The following is a 20,160-nucleotide window of genomic DNA, read 5'->3' as shown; positions in this document are numbered from 1 at the left end:
GTTTAAAATCGAACTGGGCAAAAAGTTCATGAGTTCCCCTATCTCATTCTCTAGAAGTCTGGCATGATGATGCACACTTGTCATCCCAGTTTATATTGGAAGTATAAATAGGAGGATTACAGTCCAGGAAGGCCCAGGCAAAACCACAAAACCTTATTCGAAAAATAAAGCACAAATGGTTGTGCACATGCTCCAGTAGTTGTGCCCTGGCCTATCCAGCTCAGTGCGGAGTTCAAACCTTTGTAGCATGGGCTGGGAAGGTGGCTCAGTGGTAGAGTGCTTGCCTAGCATACATGAGGCCCTGGGTTCGATTCCTCAGCACCACATAAGCAGAAAAAGGCCAGAAGTGGCATTGTGGCTCAAGTGGTAGGGCGTTAGCCTTGGGCTGAAGAGCTGAGGGACAGTGCCCAGGCCCATAGTTCAAGCCCCACAACCAGAAGAAAAGAAAAAAAAAAAACCTTTGTAGCACAAACAGCATTATAAAAAAGAATGTCTCATCTTAAAATATACCCATGCTTAACCTGTGCACAAATAAAGTAACAACAATGTTATGCGTGTCAGTCTTGGAGTAGATGATGTTAAGATTTTGTCCTATGCTAAAAGAAGGCCCTAATTCAGTTATTTTTCTGTTTTTTTTTTTAAATTACCTCTGGGCTAAAATGTTTCTCAATTCAAGAAAGTTGATTTTTTTTTCCCTCTTTCATGTTTAGCTTTCAGCAGGAAGTTGTGTTGCCTTTTTAACTTTTTATAATTTTTAAGATTAAAAAGTCTTTCCTTTAGCAGATGAATGCAAATTCCTGAACTCCAGGCTCAAGTCTGTGGACAGCACTCCCTTTAGATGTTAAGGAGGGTTGTGATTGCAAGCGTTGAAAGCAAGAGTAGAGGTCACCTTGTGAAGCTCAGAGACTAGCCGCGCCTTATCAAGAGTATTATCTCGATTCAAAGATAAAAATGCTGCAATTTTTTTTTTTTTTAGATTTTATTTTATTTTATTTGAGAACATACTGTACAGAGGGGTTACAATTACATGGTCAGGATAATGCATACATTTCTTACCAAGCATTGCAGCCTCCTCCTTTGTTTACCCTTCACCTCCCTTCCCAGCCTCCCCCCTCCCTCCCACCCAATCATACCCCCCCTCCCCCCCCCCCTCCGACATTGTAAAGCTGGTTTTGACATGACATTTTGTACTTCTCATTGTTGCAACAGGTCCACCTGAATCCTTAAACGACTTGTTTGTCCCCATCTCCTCCACATGTTACTGACATCAAATATAGTGAAAGCAGGGGTTACACTGTGGGGGAGGGACATACAAAGCAACCAAGAAATAATCTTATAAATGCGTTAGAAATACATGCATGAAAGAAACAAAAACATTAAAATACATATTTGAGGGTTCGTTTTCCTAACATCACATTCTCTGACTTTTTCCGCTTGACTCATACCTATACTAGATATTGCAAATAAGGGAAACCATGGGACCTATGTTTCTTTGGGCCTGGCAAATGCTGCAATTTTTAAGCCACCAACCTCCAAGCACATGACTTGGGCTTGCCTTGTGGTCACACTTGCTACTGAACTTGACTGGTCTGTTTTGCCATTGAGCCCTTAAAACAGAATTTCCGAAGTTTTAACGTCAAATCCAAAGAATATTTTTGTATTCATGTCTCTATAGATGTATACATTAGAAGACAAAAATTAAAAGATGTTTGTCAAGAATTTTCATACCTGGCACCAGTGGCTCATCCCTATAATCCTAAGTAGATGGGAGGCAGAAATTGTGAAGATACTATTTCAAAAGACCCCTTCTCAACTAAACTGGGTTTAGTGGCATGTGTCTTTTTTTGGGGAGGCGGGGGGTCCAGTCATGGGGCCTGAACTCTGGGCCTGGGCGCTGTCCCTCAGCTCTTCAGCTCAAGGCTAGCGCTCTACCACTTGAGCCACAGCGCCACTTCTGTTTTTTTTTCTTTTTGCTTATGTGGTGCTGAGGAATCGAACCCAGGGCCTCATGCATACAAGGCAAGCCCTCTACCACTGAGCCACCTTCCCAGCCTCTGGCATGTGTCTTTTATCCCAGCTACATGAAAGGAGAATTGAGGCCAACCTGAATATACAACCTGGGCAAAAAGTTTTGTGAGACTGCATCTCAACACAAGAAGCTGGTATAGTGGCACATACCTATTATTCCAGTTACCATGAAAGCATAAAATTGAAGCACTGCAATACAAGCATGCACATGGGGAAAGAAACAAGACCCTATTTCAAAAGAGGAGGCATAGCTAGCCTCCTATAAGAGTGCCTGCCTAGCAAGTATGAAGCCCTGAGTTCAAACCCCAGTCCTGCCAAAATATGTAATAGTAATAATAATTTTTATAGAATAACAATAAATTGTTATCCTTAGGTAAATAGGACAGTTTTCTCTTTACCCATGAGTTTGTGTTTAAGGCTTAACTCTGCAATTCTCTTTTAAGAATTATGCTACAGAAATAGCTACCCTGCCATCAGGATCCCAGAACCAGCAGAAAAGACTGTCTTGGGAGAAGTTAGATCATCTGATGAATGAAGAGCCACAGCTACTCTGGCAAGGGAATGAGAGACTGCAGACCGTGGTGCAGAATACCAAAGCAGAGCTCATGCACTCCCGAGAGAAGGTAACTTCAAGGACTTCACGTAGTGACATGCTTGGAAATAATCAGCTTGAGGTGGAAACCAATGTTTGTTATGATTGAAGTTGGTTCTGAGGTATGGAGTAGAGGACCCTGCCATAGCAGGCTTATTTCAACTATGTATCATTTATCATTTACTTGCCTATAATTTTATCCTGGTATGTTTATAAAATATTTCTCATTTGACATAAGCAGTTTCATATTAAAATAAATCTGGATTTTTAATCCTCATATCAAAAACATCGACTCATGGAAATTATGTTAACCATATATTCTCATTCAGTTTGGCTAGCTGCCCAGACCAGCAATTACAAAAATGGCAAAATTAGATCTCCTGGGTTTAGCTAACTCCTTATAAGAGAAAACTTTGGTGCCTCTTTTTTAGAGACTCAGCATTTCAAACTATAAATGATGTTCTTAAGGTTTTAATTTTACTTTTGAATACTTTACTCTTCTGCATTGTCAGCCATACCTACCTGTGTTAATGCCTTTAGCAGAGGAGAAGCTCTGTAAATTAGTCAGGGTTTGCTCTAGAATACCTGCTCTGGGAAGAAACTTAGTGATAGCTGCAGGGAACAAGACAGAGGTCCCTGTCAAGTATTTACGAGCAGGCTAATACAAAGTCTGTAAGGCTGTCACCTCCACCACTCCTTAAAGTTTTGTTCCTGACACAGCCAAAGGGTCTGGGACTGCTCTATCTCTTTCTTGGTAATCATGTCACACACACACACCCTTGACTCTGGAGACTTAGTAGGTCCTGAAGAACCACTTCCCTATCTTGTTCTTATGGGGTTGTATTTGTAGATGTGAGTAGATTTACCTAGAAAAGATTTTTGTAAATCAGAAAAATAGGATTCAAGAACTGACTGAGCCAATCACAGTGGCTCAAACAGTAATCCTAGCTACTTGGGAGACAGAAATCAGGGAATCTCTGTTCAAGACAGGCCTACCATAAAATTGTTGAGATTCCATCTCAACCAGTGGCTGGGGAACAGTGGTGTACACCTGTCATCTCCAGAGGGATAAGAGAGAAACACAAGCAGGAGGATCCCTTACCAGGCTAGCCTGGGGCATAAAGTGGGGCCTTACCTTAAAAATAACCAAGGCTAAAGGAGGGCTAGAGGCATGGCTCAAGGGGTAGACCTCCTGCCTAACGAGGGAGAAGCCCTGATTTCGATCCACAGTACCTAAAAAAGGAAGTACAAAGGGAAAAATAAAAGAATTGACAGACTGGATTGAAGAAGGTTTTATCGTTACTGTTGTTGGATATGGCGATCTCACTCTGTTGCTCAGGCTAATCTTGAACTTCTGAGTTCAAGAGATCTTGCCTCAGTCTCCCTAGTAGTTGGAACTATAGACATAGACTGCTGTACCCAGCTAAAAAGAATGTTTTCTTTTTACATTATATCAGTTATGCAGTGGGAGTTTCATTGTTACATTTCACTTGTTTACAGTATATCCCAAGGCCATTCCTCTTTGACTTGCCCTTCCCCACTTTCCCAAATAGTTTCACTCGGCTCCATTGTTCTATTATTGTAGATGCAAACAATCTACTTTGACCATACTTATCCTCTTTCCTCCTTTTTGTTAGCCTTGCCACTACTAAATGCCATCCCAGGACAGAGCCTTTGCCAGCCTCTCAAGCCCTACTGATTAACTGCTTTTATTGAGGCTCTTAATACTGTGTTATGAAAGTGTTATCCTATCATAGAATTCAGGGGCTGAATGCAAGCTTGCTTTATTTGTTGTTTTTCCTAGCAAATGTTTTTCCTTGCATTTTGTTCTTATTAGGTCCATCAACTGGAATCCAGCCTTCTTCCCTCTAAGCACCAAAAACATCTAAACCCATCAGGTATTGTGAAACTTGCAGAGCAAGAAAAGTTGAACTTAAAGAGAGAATGTGAACAGTTTCAGAAAGAACGACCTATTAATAGGAAGGTGAGTTGTTTGGGTTTTTTTTTTTAAATATGCCCTGTGTATCTGTGTTCTGAGTAGTATGTTTCTTCCATGTTTTTGATTTTTCGTTTTTGTGGTGCATTTACTCTACCTTTTTGAGCAAGAGAGCTTGAGACTTCAGTTCTTTGCCACCTTGGCCTTCCGATGTGACTGTTGGTTTCTTCTAGAGCTAGTGATGAGATCTAGACCAAATGCCAAGAACAAAAGACCAAGACAGAAATTGTAGCCTTTCATAACAACCTCAGAATCACCATCATTTCTGCTATCGTCTCTCTGCAGATTGACCCTGCTGAAGTGCGGGAGAGCTGGGAGATTGGGTGGATCATATTGGAGGCTGTCCTCACCATGGTCAAAACCTCATTTGCTCTTTGCACTTTGTCTGATAGAGTAACATTTCCAGACAGTCTCATTCTGGATAGTAGTTCTTTTTTCCCTTTTTTCCTAAACTGAAACTCGAAAGTTTTAACTATTACCTTCCTCTTTACAAAAGTGTGGTTTAAAAATCTGGGGAAAAAGAGCAACATAGTGTTAGGTTTTTAAAAAGAGGTAGCCGAGTAAGAACAGTAGCACGCACGTGGTATTCAGGTAAGGGGTAGGTTTATTCAGTGGACCTGCTGGGACCAGGCAAGGTTGGCACTCCACGTGGCTGGGAAAGAGAGAGGAAAGAGCTAGAGCAGAGAGAGAGCAGAGAGAGCTAGAAAAGAAGAACAAGAGCTAGAAAAGAAGAACAAGAGCAAGAGAGCTAGAAAAGAAGAGCAAGAGAGCGTCTGGGCCTGGGCTAGGCCTTATCTAGGGTAAGGGCGGGGAAAGGTGTGGCCACATCAAATTCAGATGTGACCTCAGCGGATGCAGATGTGACCTCTTCCAGGTGTCCCAGTTGCCTAGGTAACGCAGGTAATGGGTGGAGACTTTGCTGCGAGGAGGGTGGAGTCTGCTTGCCATCCAGGAGCGGACCTTACACATAGTTTTAATAGTTAAAAAAAACATGAATTTTATGAATTTGTGAACGTTATAATTATTTGCATTATAAAAAATGGTAGTTCTTTTTTTTTTTGGGTCCGGGCGTGGGGCCTGAACTTTGGGCCTGGGCGCTGTCCCTCAGCTCTTCAGCTCAAGGCTAGCGCTCTACCACTTGAGCCACAGCGCCACTTCCGGCTTTTTTCTTATGTGGTGCTGAGGAATCGAACCCAGGGCCTCAGGCATGCAAGGCAAGCGCTCTACCACTGAGCCAACTTGCCAGCCCAAAATGGTAGTTCTTGAAGCTGAAATGTCACCTAATTTGTTACTTTTGAGTAACTGAGTAGATACAATATTCTCGGAAATATCAGAGTAGATGTCTCATGGTAAGTATAAGTATTACTTCAAAAACATTTCCATGTGTGTGCTTACAACTAAGTGTGTGTGAACATGCGTGCGTGCGCGCAAGTGCACATACACACACACACACACACACACACACAGAACAGGGTGTGGCATCAAATGTTAAAAACCAGCTGCCCCAAGAATCTGTTCTATTTGAGAAGTGGTGATTAAACCAACATAGATTACTTAAATTCCAGCCAGCACTGCACTGAATCACATTGTTTGCTGGGGTTTTTGTTGTTGTTGCTGAGTTATTTTGACTTTCTTCCAAGAGTCAAGATTTCTGACTAACAGAAGTTTATCAAAATAAAACTGAGCAACTTGGATGTTTTTAAAGGGAATTTTTTTTAACAGGTCAGTCAAATGAATTCTTTTGAAGGAGAATTAGACACAATTCATTTGGAAAATGAAGGCCTAAAAAAGAAACAGGTGAAACTGGATGAGCAGCTAATGGAGGTAAGTTTGAAGTAAATGGCCTTAACTATGAAGAAGATTTTAACGTAAACAAGCCATTTTGAGAGACTAGACATGGCATTGACTTCTTCTTGTGAAAATCTACACTCTGTCAAGCTGTATTTTTTAGTCTATAGTTCCAAGTTTAACAGACATTTTTGTTTAATTAATTGAAGAAATAATGCAAAAGACCTGTACTTGCAAAAAGACAAAATGCAAAGACCTGTACCTCAATAACTTCAGGTGGAAGAGTCTCTACCAAGGGGCCCAGACTTCTTTCACCATTATTTCTTATATGAATGTTTCCTGACAACTCCCATGTTGGAATGTTTTATACACATGATCACTAACAACCTCTTCAGTTAGAAAATCCTGAAGAAAATCTGAGCACATTCATATTTACAAGCTTTCTTTGCAGCACCTGCCATTATAGCTCTGGTTCTATAGCTCAGTGGTAGCATATTTGTCTAGCATGTGAAACTGTGGGTTCATTTCCCAGTGTGGGGTAGAAAAAAACTCATTGTTTAATGGTACATTATAACTTAGAACTGTCATTTGAGAGGTACATGTGATAAATTTAAAATTGATTTGGAAAATGTGTCGTTTTTATACATTCGGTTCCAGTTTATACCAGTTAGATTTTTTTTTACATACAAAATACTATTATAGGATATAAAGTAACTATGTACGTGCCTTTATTAATAAGTAAAAATTTCATTGAGATATTTGCTTGGGGCAGATGAAATATTAATCCAAAATTAATAAATCTGGAATTTACATAAGATAGATATGCATAGAAAAATGCCTTTTAAATGTTCTTAAAAATACTACCTATTCAAATATTTTTAAGCCAAAATTATAAGAAGATAAATGTTTAAATATTCTCTTTTATAAAGCAGTATGCACACCAAGTTAACTTTAGTGCCTAGCTTTAAAATATGAAAGATGGGCAAAATTACCACCAAAATTCTGGCAATTTATTTTCTCTCCTTTCCTCACTAATTGGGATATTAGTGGAACTATAAATAGTGAAATCCAAACCATTTGTTCAGAAAGCATATAATAAATGTATTTCAGAAACTTGCAGGCTGTGCCTGGCTGTAGACAGGCTTTTCTGATGAAATAATTATATACCCTAATGAGTAAGCTATCTGAAGCTAAACCCAGGGTGACTAATAACAAATTGAAAAGCAGCAGCATATACTTAATCAAGCCTTGGATCCTCCCCCAGCTGCTCAGCCATCAAGTTGGCTCTTCACCTGCTCTCCGTAGCCTGGGAAGTAGCCTTATCTCCTGCCCCACTTTGTATTAATAGTCTTCATAAGCAATTTCCCCTCATATTCCCCATTTATACTCAGTATTTGCTAATAGCAAAGAGAAAAATAAATGGAATTGAATAACTGAGAGAAAAGTGAATTTCCTATTTAAACACTGAAAAGAACAGTTCATACACTTTTTTTTTTTTTGGAGATATAATCCTGCTAGGTAGCCTAGGCTGGCCTAGAACTCACAATTCTCTTGCCTCTGCCACCTCAATAATTAGATTACAGGTAGTCCTAGAACAAACATTTCATACATTATTCTAATGAAATGTTTATTACAAAATAAGATTGATGAACCAATCATTGGTAGCTCAAACCCATATTCTATCTACTTGGGAGGTTGAGTCTTGGAGGATCAAGGTTCAAAACCAGGCCTAGTAGAAAAGTCTTTGAGATCTCCAATTAACCAGCAAAATGCCAGATTGAAGGCATGTTTAAGTGGTAAAGCACCTTCTGAGAGCAAGAAAGCCAAGCAAGCACATGAGACCATAAGTTCAAGCCTTACCCCACCAAAAAAAGGAGAGAGAAGACTGAACTCCCAACTTTGCAGATTTATAGCAATTGGATGTTTCAACAGCTCTCTTGGAATTTAACTCATATACTATACATAGTTCACATATTTAAAGTGCACACTTCCATGGTTTGAGATACATTACATTATTATTTTTAACTGCAGTAAATATATACATAAGATCTGCCACTTAAACATTTTCAAGTTTGCAACTCAGTGGCATTAATTACATTCATTAGCACTCTAAATGTTGAGTGTTACCCATTCTCCCTATGGGCCTTTTAAACTGAATTAGTGTGATGACTATGGGTTAAGTTGCTTCAGGGAATGTGCAGTGGTTTTCATATCATCTTTTGTATTTTTGGTTACTTGAGGGGTGGATATATTCCTTTCTGTACAGGGATTCTCACTTAATGGGGTGAGGGGGCAGTAAACACGTGGGAACATAATTCTGTAGCAGAATCTTTGACACCAGGAAATTTGAGAAAAACTTCCTAGGTGATTTTGATCTGATACACATGCTTCCTTAGGGGAAGGAATCTCTCCTTATTGCTATAATTTAAAATGCAATACATATCCTTCTCCAGTATAGCTAAAGACTACACATTTACTGGTCATTTTGGACATGCAAGAAAGTAGTTACAAACTATATCAGCAGTTCTCAAGCCTGCTGTGGATTGCTTTGGGAGCCACCAATTTAGACAGGTGAAATGGTTAAGGGTTTATATTCTGTATCTGCAAGGGATGAAGGGGAGTTAGTGCCAGATCATTCTATCCTGAACCTGGAATCCTCTGATCTCATAATAGACACAGGTAAAGGTGGTAAGCTCACATTCCAATCAATTTACAGGTGTCAAGGATGCAGTCGCACAATTATAGCTTAAAAGGCATTTTAATATAAACTTTTACATGCAGAAAATGTTTGTATTGGTTCTACATATGCTCTTATTGTATAGAATGTATTCAAATGGTACTGTTCTTTCTCTTTTTATAATTCATACTTTTCTTCCTCTTTTTATAACTCCTGTAATTTTCTTTTGTTTGTTTTTGTTCTGTCTGTTGCTAACCCTGTACCTAGAACTCAGTGGTTGGAAGTAGCAGAGAAGGGTGCAGTTCTCTGCCTGAGATAGTGTGTGAAGGTAGAACATTCTCTTTCCATGACCTTTCATAGCATGGGGACATCTCACTAAGTTCTTTGTTCATAAGCATTTTTGTTGACCATAATAAGAAATACTTCAGGAAAGAGTCAGTACTCATTTTCACGTTATTTTAACTATGGAATGTCTATTTCTAGTTACCTCAGGATTTTCCTTCCTATTTAAAGCCTTGTGTATGAAGAAAATTATCCCACTGATACCTAGTCCTAAGATCATAATTCTCCATATTCTTTATTTATGAAAACAAATGAAATGTTTCACATCTACAATTAGAAACATTTCAAAATGGATTCTGGCCCAGCCTAAGGAAATGGATACTGGCTCTGAAGTCTCATAACATTTATAGTTGAGTTCAAGAGGTCATTTTTGTTTTCCTTCCCACACACCTGGAGGTGCTTTTTCTTGAGTTTAGAATTTGCTTGTGTTTGTTGCATAGCTTTCCTTCGCCCTGTGTCTGCTGAGTGTATTGATGCAAGGTGGCATGTTCTATTGGCCAAAATGTAGCGCACACTCCTCCTTTTTCTCTCAAATTTGATTAGCATGCTGATGTACTAGTTCCTCATTGCCTTGAACAGATAGTTCTCTATCCTATGTACTCAGATACCCAAATGTTCAAGGATATCCCTTTATGCTCCAGAATTGCCTGTTCTACTGTGCTATTTAGGGTATAAATTTTTATTTATGGCCCAGTGCCAGTGGCTCACGCCTATAATCCTAGCTACTCAGGAGGCAGAGATCTGAGGATCACAGTTCAAAGCCAGCCCGGGCAGGAAAGTCTGTGACACTCTTATCGCCAATAAACGACTAGACAACCAGAAGTGGCATAGTGGCTCAAGCGGTAGAGCGCTCGCCTTGAGCTGAAGAGTGCAGGGACAGCGCCCAAGCCCAGAGTTCAAGCCCCACAACCACCACCACCACCAACAACAACAACAAATATATACATATACATACATATATATGTATATATATATATATATATGAACTAAGATGGTTTCAATACTTGTAAGTAAAAGATTCTTCAAAATCAATTGCTAACTTGGAAAATTACATAGTCATTAAGAATCTGTATGAATGTTGAGTACAGTTGCAAAATCTCTTCTCTGATTTCCCTACTCTAATCCCCATTTCCAGCAAACACAAAACAGGTAATTAACTATTCTACTATTTTTTAAATGAAAATTTAGATATAGTGTACCTTAAGCCATTATAGTCACAAGAGTGAGGAAGGACATAGCATAAGTCTGTTTTCAGAAAGTCTGCTTATTCATATTATCTCTTCTTCAGAATGGCTTTTCTCATTCATATCTCATTCAGGCTCACACACTGTCCTGTTATCAGTGGGGATGGGGTCATTAAGGAATTCATAGGCTTTTTGCTCCCTGCTTGACAAACCTTGCAGGGCAGCTCTGTGACTGAAGGTGCTGAGCTGAATAGGCCTTTGCCCTTCCCCTGTAGATGCAGCACCTGAGGTCCACTGTGATGCTTAGCCCCTCGCCTCACTGGGATCTGCAGCTGCTCCAGCAGCAAACCTGTCTGATGGTGCCCAGGGAGCAGTTTCTGCAGCTTCAACACCAGCTGCTGCAGGCAGAAAGAAGAAATCAGCACCTGCTGGAGGAACTTGACAGCAGGACCTCCGAAACCAACACACCACAGGTATGAAGTGCTCTATTTCCTGAACTGGTAAACTTGGTTCGTTTTACCTTTGTTTGGATTTAAACGGGTTCAAAGGTGGGGATAAAGAATCTAAATCTTCTGAGTCCCAGCTTTCCCTGTATGACAGAGGTGTGGTGCTGGTGTTGGTTTTGTGGTGTTGTTTTTGAGTTCTTATCTTCTCAACTCAGTGTTCTGGGTCTCCATTGCATACTTGTAGCAAGTGAGGAAGTATCAGTCACTTGAACGTAGTGCATAATGGATGTAACATTCTCAATGGAATTCAATCATAGCTTCAGGATGTGCACTAGTAACAAAACATGGGGCCTGCCAAGGTCAGTGGAATTTGCAAATAGGGACATCTCACAGATGGAAGACACAGTAGAATGAGTGGCCTATTTTTGGTTGATATAGTTCATTTAACTGAGTTTTTGCATAATTTAGTTTGAAATAGTATTGATTAGCTTATATTAGTCATATGGGGAGTGGATTTCATTGTTAACTCTCCACACGTTTGCAATGTGTTCAAACCAGTCATATCCCCTCTATCACTCTTCCTGTGCCCCTCTCCCCTTCCCAGAACAATTGCAGTGGGTTTCACTCTTATTCTCATAGTAGCAAATAATCTCTTCTGACTATATGCAACCTCCTTGATCCTCCTTGTTAGCCCAACTCCCTTCCAACAATACCCATCTCTACAAGAGTGTATTAGGAAATGAAAGATTTCCCATGGCCTTTGAATTAGCATTGTTTCCTGGCTCACTGCCACATACAATCTTACATTACCTAGGTCTTCAAATAGTTAATTTCTCCTTAATGCATCAGCCATAACCATCATTTTTCATAAGTTTCTTAACTTTTTAGTCTTGCTCATTTAGTTCATAAGTAGGAATAAAAAAGTAGAAGTACACCGGGCACTGGTGGCTCATGCCTGTAATCCTAGCTACTAAGGAGGCTGAGATCTGAGGATCATGCTTCAAAGCCAGACCAGGCAGGAAAGTCCATGAGACTCTGATCTCCAATAAGCCACCAGAAAACCATCAGTGGCATTGTGGCTCAAGTGGTAGAGTGCTAGCCTTGAGCTGAAGAGCTGAGGGACAGTGTCCAGGCCCAGAGTTCAGGCCCCATGACCGACCCCCCCCCCCAAAAAAAAAAAATAAAAGTACTTCTTTGTGGAATTCTAAATTTATGCTTTTCTAATTTCAATGCCTTTCTTTCTCCAAGTCCCATATCTCTCAGTAGTTGATAAGGAATTTGCCGACTCTCTCTACATTCCCTCAGAGCAGCAAAGTCTCAGGCACACTTCCACCAGGCCTGTTGTGTTGTCCTGTCCTACTAGTGTATCTCATGCTTTGCTCTCATGTATAGCTCTTCTGCTGCCTACTGTTCCTAATAATGAAAGGGTCTTTATGTGCTTTAAAATCTATGCTCTTGGAAACTTTCTACATACTTCAACTTCCCGATATAATTTTTTTTAATTTGTACTAAAATCAACAGGATAGAGAATTAGAAGGCGAATGAGTCAACTCTTCCTTAGATTGTTGCAATATGAAACCTTGATATCAGTGGACCTTCTCAGCTAAACAGTTTGACTAAGATTCGACTCATTGCTGGCCCATACTTACTGTTTTCAAACTATGTTCCTCCCAACCTCTTCACCAATATTTGGGGGAAAAAAATGTAAAGTAATCCTTCTACTACATTTACTTCAGGAATATACAAATACTAAGATTCTTGTACCAAAAGAAAAAGAAAATCCTGATAAGAGGGTACTGTCACTAAAAAGTGACTGCAGCCTCTCCCACTACCAGTTGCTGAGTTGATCCTAACTTTCAGAGTACAGAATATTAATTTCATCTGCATGTTGTCTGTTTCTGTGTGTGAAATGATGTGATTTCTTCTGTCTGTGTGTTGCTTTGCTTGCATACATGTAATGTTAATGTGCGTGCTTTAAAAAATTGTTTGCTTTATGGGTATGTGTATTTAGACTCCCCTAAGAAAACCATAATCTTGACATCAGGGTGAAGTATACCACTTGCCTTCTTTCTCTAGGCCTTGCTACCGGAGCAGCGAGCAGTGCATGCAGATTCCTACAGAAGGATTGGGCACCTCTGAAAACTGGGCTACTATTGATGGCACTTATTACAATGGCAGACTCTCAGACACATAGACACACACGCACACACACACACACATATGCATACACCACACAGAGACATGACAGACATGCTGGAATCAAGTGCTCTCTTAAATTATTCTTCTGTTAAGCCTTTGCAGTATTACGCCTCTTATTTATTGATGTAGAAATGATAGATTTTGTGAATCCAATTCACAAACTTCAGCTTGTTACAACTCATTTTATTTATACCATTTAAAGAGTATGAATTTAAGATTCTTGAAAAGATGTCTCCTATATATTTTCTCATTCCATATGTTGTAATTATTTTTAACAAAAGGTACTACTTTTATATATGGAATATGAAGAAAATCAGGGTTATTTATACTGTTTTGTATAAGATGTATGATACTTTTGACAGGAAAAAAATTTTGATGAAACAATAAAATAAATTTTAAATATATGACTGTCTTTGTTTTTCCTCTTTTTTTCTTTTGCCATACTCCATGTTACTTGAATTATCTCTTATTATGGTTTCGCTTTATTTGGGGGGCAAGTGAAAATCACTTCACTTATATTTGAACTTTAAACAGCCATTATATTTTAAAATAGAGACCTTTTTAAAAGCTAGATGTTTCAGTTGATTGAAATTTTCTTTCTGCATTAGACTTTTGTCTATTACAGTTTTTGTCTTTAAAATAGGCATATGTTTTTTAAGATTATTATTATTTAATTCTAAGCAAATGTCGGCATTCAGTCATGCGTGATTGGTCCTCATATGTTTTAACTTATACCTCCTTAAGAATGACTGGACTGTCATCTAGTCATTAACATCTGATCCTGTGTTTAAAGATTGGAAGAACTTTCTGAAATCCCTTATATTATTGTTTCAGTAGATGAAAGAGAAGAGGGCAGGCAGTCACACTCATTTTTCTATAAGTCACTCTGCTTTGTAAACCCATCTTTATTGTATGAGAGGGAAGTGGCACTGTGGCTCCAAGCAGTAGAGCGCTCGCCTTGAGCTGAAATGCCGAGGGACAGCACCCAGGCCCAGAGTTCAAGCCCCACAACCTACCAAAAACAAAATCTGTTTATTGTATGAGAGGAGCAGAAAAGCCAAGGCTCTCTTCCTACTTTGTGGTTTTCTCTAGGAGTTGTCTGTAGAGAGAAATGTTTTGATGATAAATGCATCCTCCATTCCAGATGTTTGTTTCATATTACAAGTCAAATTGAGAAACAGCTGATTAGAATAGCTGGCAGGAAAAGACTATTATGAAGAAAACACTTATCACCCTCGCAATAGTCATTTCAAAGGAAAAACAAGCTGATTTTCAAAGGAAAAACATTAGGCAAGCATGATTAACCACAGAATTGGCTTTATTGTTGAGAAGCCCTCAGTATTGCAGAGACCTAATTGACAATAGAAGGTACAGGTACTCAATTATGGCGTTTAAGAATTTTGCTTTATGTCAGGGAATGATGGTAACACAGGTAAGATACTTTGTTTTATCTTTGATTCTTTCTCTAATAGAGCTACTTTTCTCAAATGTCCAACCTATGCACTCCCGTTTCATCAGAATTCCATCCTTCCTGTTACAAAGGCCAAACGTTGGCTGTCCTTTCCCTAGGCATCTTATGAGGAGAATAAACAAGTAGTGTCTTCAGTGTGGCATGATTTTCAAATGATAATACACTTCTTTTTTCCTTCCCTTCAGGGAAGCCAGGAACAACTTGTAACTGTCATGGAGGAACGAATGATAGAAGTTGAACAGAAATTGAAACTGGTGAAAAGGCTCCTTCAAGAGAAAGTAAATCAGCTCAAAGAACAAGTGAGCCTCCCTCACCACCTCTGTCCCCCCACCTTACATTCCGGTTTTGACTCCAGTTTTACATCCTCTGTCACCATTAACTCCTGTTGTCACTGTCGATGAAGGCAGCTTTTGCCATAGCTTCTAAATGAGCTTGAGATTTATCCTCCCTCTCACTTCCCCAAAATAAGGAATTCTAAATGTTACAGGGTTTTTTTTCCAGAGCTCTTTTAAGACATATGTTTGTCCACAACTTTAAATTTTGCATTTTCTAACAGGAACTCACATAAATTTTAAGAATTCTAATGAGGTTCAGTGGTGCAAATTGAATACTGTATAGTTGGGTTTTGCTTTTTTTTTGTTTTTGCCCAAGACAAGGAACATGCCTACTGTATAAAACAAAATTTATGCCAAGTGGCAGTGGCTCATGCTTAACTACTCAGGAGGCTGAGATCTGAGGGTCGTAGTTCAAAGCCAGCCTGGGCGGTAAACCCCCTCTCAAAAACAAAAACAAAAAGCCAGAAGTAGAGCTGTGGCTCAAGTGGTGGAGCACTAGCCTTGAGCAAAAAAGCTCAAGGACAGCTCTTAGGCCCTGAGTTCAAGTCCCAGGACTCCTGTGTGTGCACCTGCATGTACACACACACATGCACACAATTATATTGGTAAAATATCAGGGAGTAACAAATGGCTTTCTTCTTCCAAATAGTGACAACCTCACAAAGTGCCTTATTTCCATGACTAGACTCCAAAGGATATGCTTTGAATGGAATCTGGACCCAAGATTTCAGACCAGTAAGCTATTATATGACCTTTTGTCACCTGCAGGTGGCAGAGATGGCTTCATTGTTTAGAGTTAGCTATACATCCTTTGAAGAGAACACAAGGAGGATAGCCACCTAGGAAAGATACAGCCTATTGGGAAGCAGACTAAGACAAACTGGTAGAAAGGAAGGCAGACATTATTCAATCAGGTCTTCTAAACACATAAAATCTGAGAATAATAATTCCAAGAGAGGTCTGCATGTAGTTGTAGACAGGAGCTTTCTTTTGATGATCTATTTATCTTATAAATTGAGAAGAGAGAAAATCCTGTTAATGAGCAGTTGTCCATTCAATCCTTTAAATAATAATTTGTTCAACACATAGTTATTACATAGTAGGCCCTGTTCTGGGCACTTGAGATGCAGCAAGTAAACAAAACGAAGTCCTTGCCCACATGAAATGTAAAGTCCAACACATTTACAGGGTTCCAAGCATTTGCCAGATGGCAGGTTCAAAACATATGAGTCCATTCTACTCTCTGTAGAAGGGCACAGAAGAGAAGTGACACTTAATACACGGCAGAGGTTTAGAGAAGGCATCCCAAAGGCCTCTTGACCCAAGAGTTAAGTGAGATTGGGTGAAGAACTGTGGGAAGGGCTTTCTGGGCTTGGGGAACATGGTGGAATATAGGCATCTGTAAACACTTGGGCATCACCATTTTATACTGGCTTGGGAGAAGAGAGTAGGTAGGAAAGAAGAAGTTAAGAAGGAAGGTTTTTAGCTTGTTATGCCAGTAAGTTTGAATTTTATTCTGTATCTGATAAAAAGTCATTGAAGTAATTCTTACAGAAGGAAGGGATGAAGAAGGATAGAAAAGCTGTATTAGAACCTTTTAATAGAGTATAGGTTCTAAAATGTTAGGAGGCTGTGCCTGTCAGTCATCTAGATTATCATTGACCTTGAAAATACTAATATTATCCATCTTGCAATTGCCCTTTATTCCCTTATTAAGATTCCCTGCTCAAGCTGGGTGTGGTGACTCACACTTGTTATCCTAGCTACTCAGAAAGCTGGGGTCTAAGGATCATGGTTCAAAGCCAGTTCAGGCAGGAAAGTCCAGGAGACTCTTACCTCCAATTAACCACCAGAAGCCAGAAGTGGCACTGTGGCTCAAGGTGGTAGAGCAAAAGAGCTGAGGGACAGTGCCCAGGCCCTAAGTTCAAGCCTCATGACTGACCACAAAAAAAAAATTCCTGCTCAAAGCTGACTTTATTTTTTATTTTTATTTTTTTTTTGGGTCCGGTCGTGGGGTCTGAACTCTGGGCCTGGGCACTGTCCCTCAGCTCTTCAGCTCAAGGCTAGCGCTCTACCACTTGAGCCATAGCACCACTTCCGGCTTTTTTTTTTTCTGCTTATGTGGTGCTGAGGAGTCGAACCCAGGGCCTCATGCATGCAAGGCAAGCGCTCTACCACTGAGCCACCTTCCCAGCCCCTCAAAGCTGACTTTAATATGAGGAGTTATTGGTGTAATATGGGAAAGAAGACTGAAGAGTTTACCTGACAAATTATAAGTATCTCAGGTTTGCTAACAAGTTTTCCCACCCCAAACTAGATTATATTCTAACCATACAGACTAGAATACCTTCTAGACAAGGTCCTATGGAGAAAAGGAGTTGAAGAAAAGTAACTGCCAAATTTGAAAGCACATTTTTTTTTTGGGGGGTGGGGTGTCCGGTTGTGGGGCCTGAACTCTGGGCCTGGGCACTGTCCCTCAGCTCTTCAGCTCATGACTAGTACTCCACCACTTGAGCCACAGTGCCACTTCCGGCTTTTTTTTCTTTTTGCTTATGTGGTGCTGAGGAATTGAACCCAGGGCCTCATGCATGCAAGGCAAGCACTCTACCACTGAGCCACCTTCCCAGCCCCAAAGCACTTGTTCTTAAGAGCAGTATAATACATTTTATGCCTTATGCATAAATTTTTTATTTTATTTTTTTTATTTTTTGCCAGTCGTGGGGCCTAAACTCTGGGCCTGAGTACTGTCCCTCAGCTCTTCAGCTCAAGGCTAGCACTCTACCAGTTGAGCCACAGAACCACTTCTGGCCTTTTCTGCTTATGTGGTACTGAGGGCCTCATGCATGCAAGGCAAGCCCTCTACCACTGAGCCACCTTCCCAGCCCCTATGCTTAAAATTTTAAGTTAAACAATCATTTTGATATTTTAAGTGCCTATGGGGGAGTCATACTGGAGTTTGAACCCAGGGTTTTTCACTTGCTAGATGCTCTGTCTCTTGAACTATGTCTTCAGCCCTTTTTGTTCTGATTAGTTTTGAGATAGGATCTCACTTTTTATCTGAGTTAGCCTGGGCATGATCTTCCTATTTATACTTCCCACCACAGCTGGTATGACATGTATATGCCACCCCTTCTCTGTTGAAATGGGGTCTTAAAAACTTTTGGGCGGGCTGGGAAGGTAGCTCAGCTGTAGAGTGCATGCCTTGCAAGCATGAGGCCCTGGGTTCGATTCCTCAGCACCACATAAACAGAAAAAGCCGGAAGTGGCGCTGTGGCTCCAGTGGTAGAGCACTAGCCTTGAGCTGAAGAGCTGAAGGACAGCACCCAGACCCAGAGTTCAGGCCCCATGACCGGCAAAAAAAAAAAAAAAACTTTTGGGCTGACCTAGAATCTTAATCCTTCAGGTCTTAGCTTCCTATGTGGCTGGAATGACAGGTGTGCACAACTCTGCTCTGCTCTATTAGTAACTTCTGCAAACATAATACAGAGAAACAGCTTGGAAAAAGTAGATTTGCTCCACTTGGGTCTGTGATCTTAAGTCCAATATTAAAGTTGTAAAATAAAAAAATATATACATAACTAGTAAAAATGAGGTTTGTCTTTATAACCATCCTCCTGTCAGATCTTACAGAAATGGAATCAAGATGTTTCTGGTTGTTTCTAGCTCTGCAAGAACACAAAAGCAGATGCGATGGTGAAGGATTTGTATATTGAAAATGCTCAGTTGTTGAAAGCTCTGGAAATGACTGAACAGCGACAGAAAACAGCAGAGAAGAGAAATTATCTCCTAGAAGAGAAGATTGCCAGCCTCAGTACTATAGTCAGAAATCTGACACCAGCACCGCTGACTTCTACACCTCCTTTGAGATCATAGCCACACCAAAGCATCTCTTCTGTTTGTGCACTATACTGAAATGGATGGAACATTTCAGTACATTCTCTTAACCCTCTTTCTACAAACCTTTAATGACTTAGTGTGAAACAGAACCAAAAGCTACCAGCAACAGAACTGGAGTCTCCATTCAGAACTAGTCTCTCTTAATAGGCCTTTTTGGAAGTTCCAAACAAACATCATATAGTTCACTGACTAAATTATTAATATGCTGAGATTTTTATTTCATAAGCATTGTAATAGCTACCTAGAAGGTAAATATATGCAAACAACTAAAGGAGCTTAAAACTCTGTATTTTTGTTGTTTTTATTTTTTAAAATGCACTGTATATCAATATATGTGTAGAGACAAGTATGAGATCTAATTAGAATAGTTAGTATGAACTCTATTTTTTATATCAAATTTAGGCGTTAGTCATTTAAATACTGAAAACTCATTCTATGTGTAATAGTTTTTGGTTCTCTGAATTGATGGATGGACAATAATTCTTTTGATAAGAAGGCTTGGCTCTGTAAACATGGAGATCAGAAATATCCAAGAACTCTACCTTTGAACACCTACACCTACTATTACTCTTTTTGTTGGTGGTGGTGGTGGCCATGGGGCTTGAACTCTGGGCCTAAGCACTGTCCCTGAGCTTTTTTGCTCAAGGCTAGTGCTCTACCACTTTGAACCACAGTTCCACTTCCGGTTTGCAGGGGTTAATTTCCTGCATAGGCTGGCTTTGAACTGCAATCCTCAGATCTCAGTCTCCTGGACAGTTAGGATTACAGGCACGAGCTACTGGTGCCCAGCACTATTCCTACTTTTGATTATAGATTTAGGACTGATTTACTCAACTCTACCGTCAACTAATGTCAAAGTATTATTTTCTTTAAACAGCCTTTTTTCTTCCTCTTAGAGGTTTCATTTGGGATCTTATCACCTAAAAAGATAAATAAACATTTTTAAAGCCTTTGAACAACAGGGCGAGCACAGAACAAGCTACTCTGGAGTAGATGGCCACTCTTGGAGGAGTAGGTTTTCGAAGCTCTGAAGTCTTGACGTTCACAAACTTACCCTTGAGGTTGCCTCAAGAACTCAGGGAACAATCCTATAAACTGTCTTCCTGAACTACTGTCAGGTCTCTCAGATTTGAAATGTTTAAATCATATGAGTATTTATTTGTCTTCTATATTTACAGCTGTAGAATCTTTCTATATTTTAATGC

At 39.8% G+C, this 20,160-nt stretch overlaps 1 protein-coding gene across 4 annotated transcripts in view; it reads left to right on the top strand.

Moving 5' to 3' along the window:
* The window catches only part of Nin (ninein), a 115,796-nt gene extending 96,536 nt beyond the window's left edge, over positions 1-19,260 (top strand). For 3 of the 4 annotated variants that reach the window (XM_042677844.1, XM_042677843.1, XM_042677846.1), the window contains 6 exons: positions 2,472-2,651; positions 4,458-4,604; positions 6,339-6,440; positions 10,883-11,080; positions 14,909-15,022; positions 18,722-19,260. In XM_042677844.1, the coding sequence (XP_042533778.1) occupies positions 2,472-2,651; positions 4,458-4,604; positions 6,339-6,440; positions 10,883-11,080; positions 14,909-15,022; positions 18,722-18,931 (951 nt within the window). In that variant the 3' untranslated portion in view covers positions 18,932-19,260. Of the gene's footprint in view, positions 1-2,471; positions 2,652-4,457; positions 4,605-6,338; positions 6,441-10,882; positions 11,081-13,129; positions 13,657-14,908; positions 15,023-18,721 lie in introns of those variants that run through there. The other variant, XM_042677845.1, reaches the window with a different exon arrangement.
* The last annotated feature ends 900 nt before the right edge of the window (positions 19,261-20,160 follow it).

This window comes from Dipodomys spectabilis, unplaced genomic scaffold, assembly GCF_019054845.1.
Source record: "Dipodomys spectabilis isolate Male_0828 unplaced genomic scaffold, ASM1905484v1 ptg000042l, whole genome shotgun sequence".
Taxonomy (NCBI): Eukaryota; Metazoa; Chordata; class Mammalia; order Rodentia; family Heteromyidae; genus Dipodomys; species Dipodomys spectabilis.
Note: the sequence above shows the minus strand (reverse complement) of the source record. Positions and strands in the feature narration are given on the sequence as shown.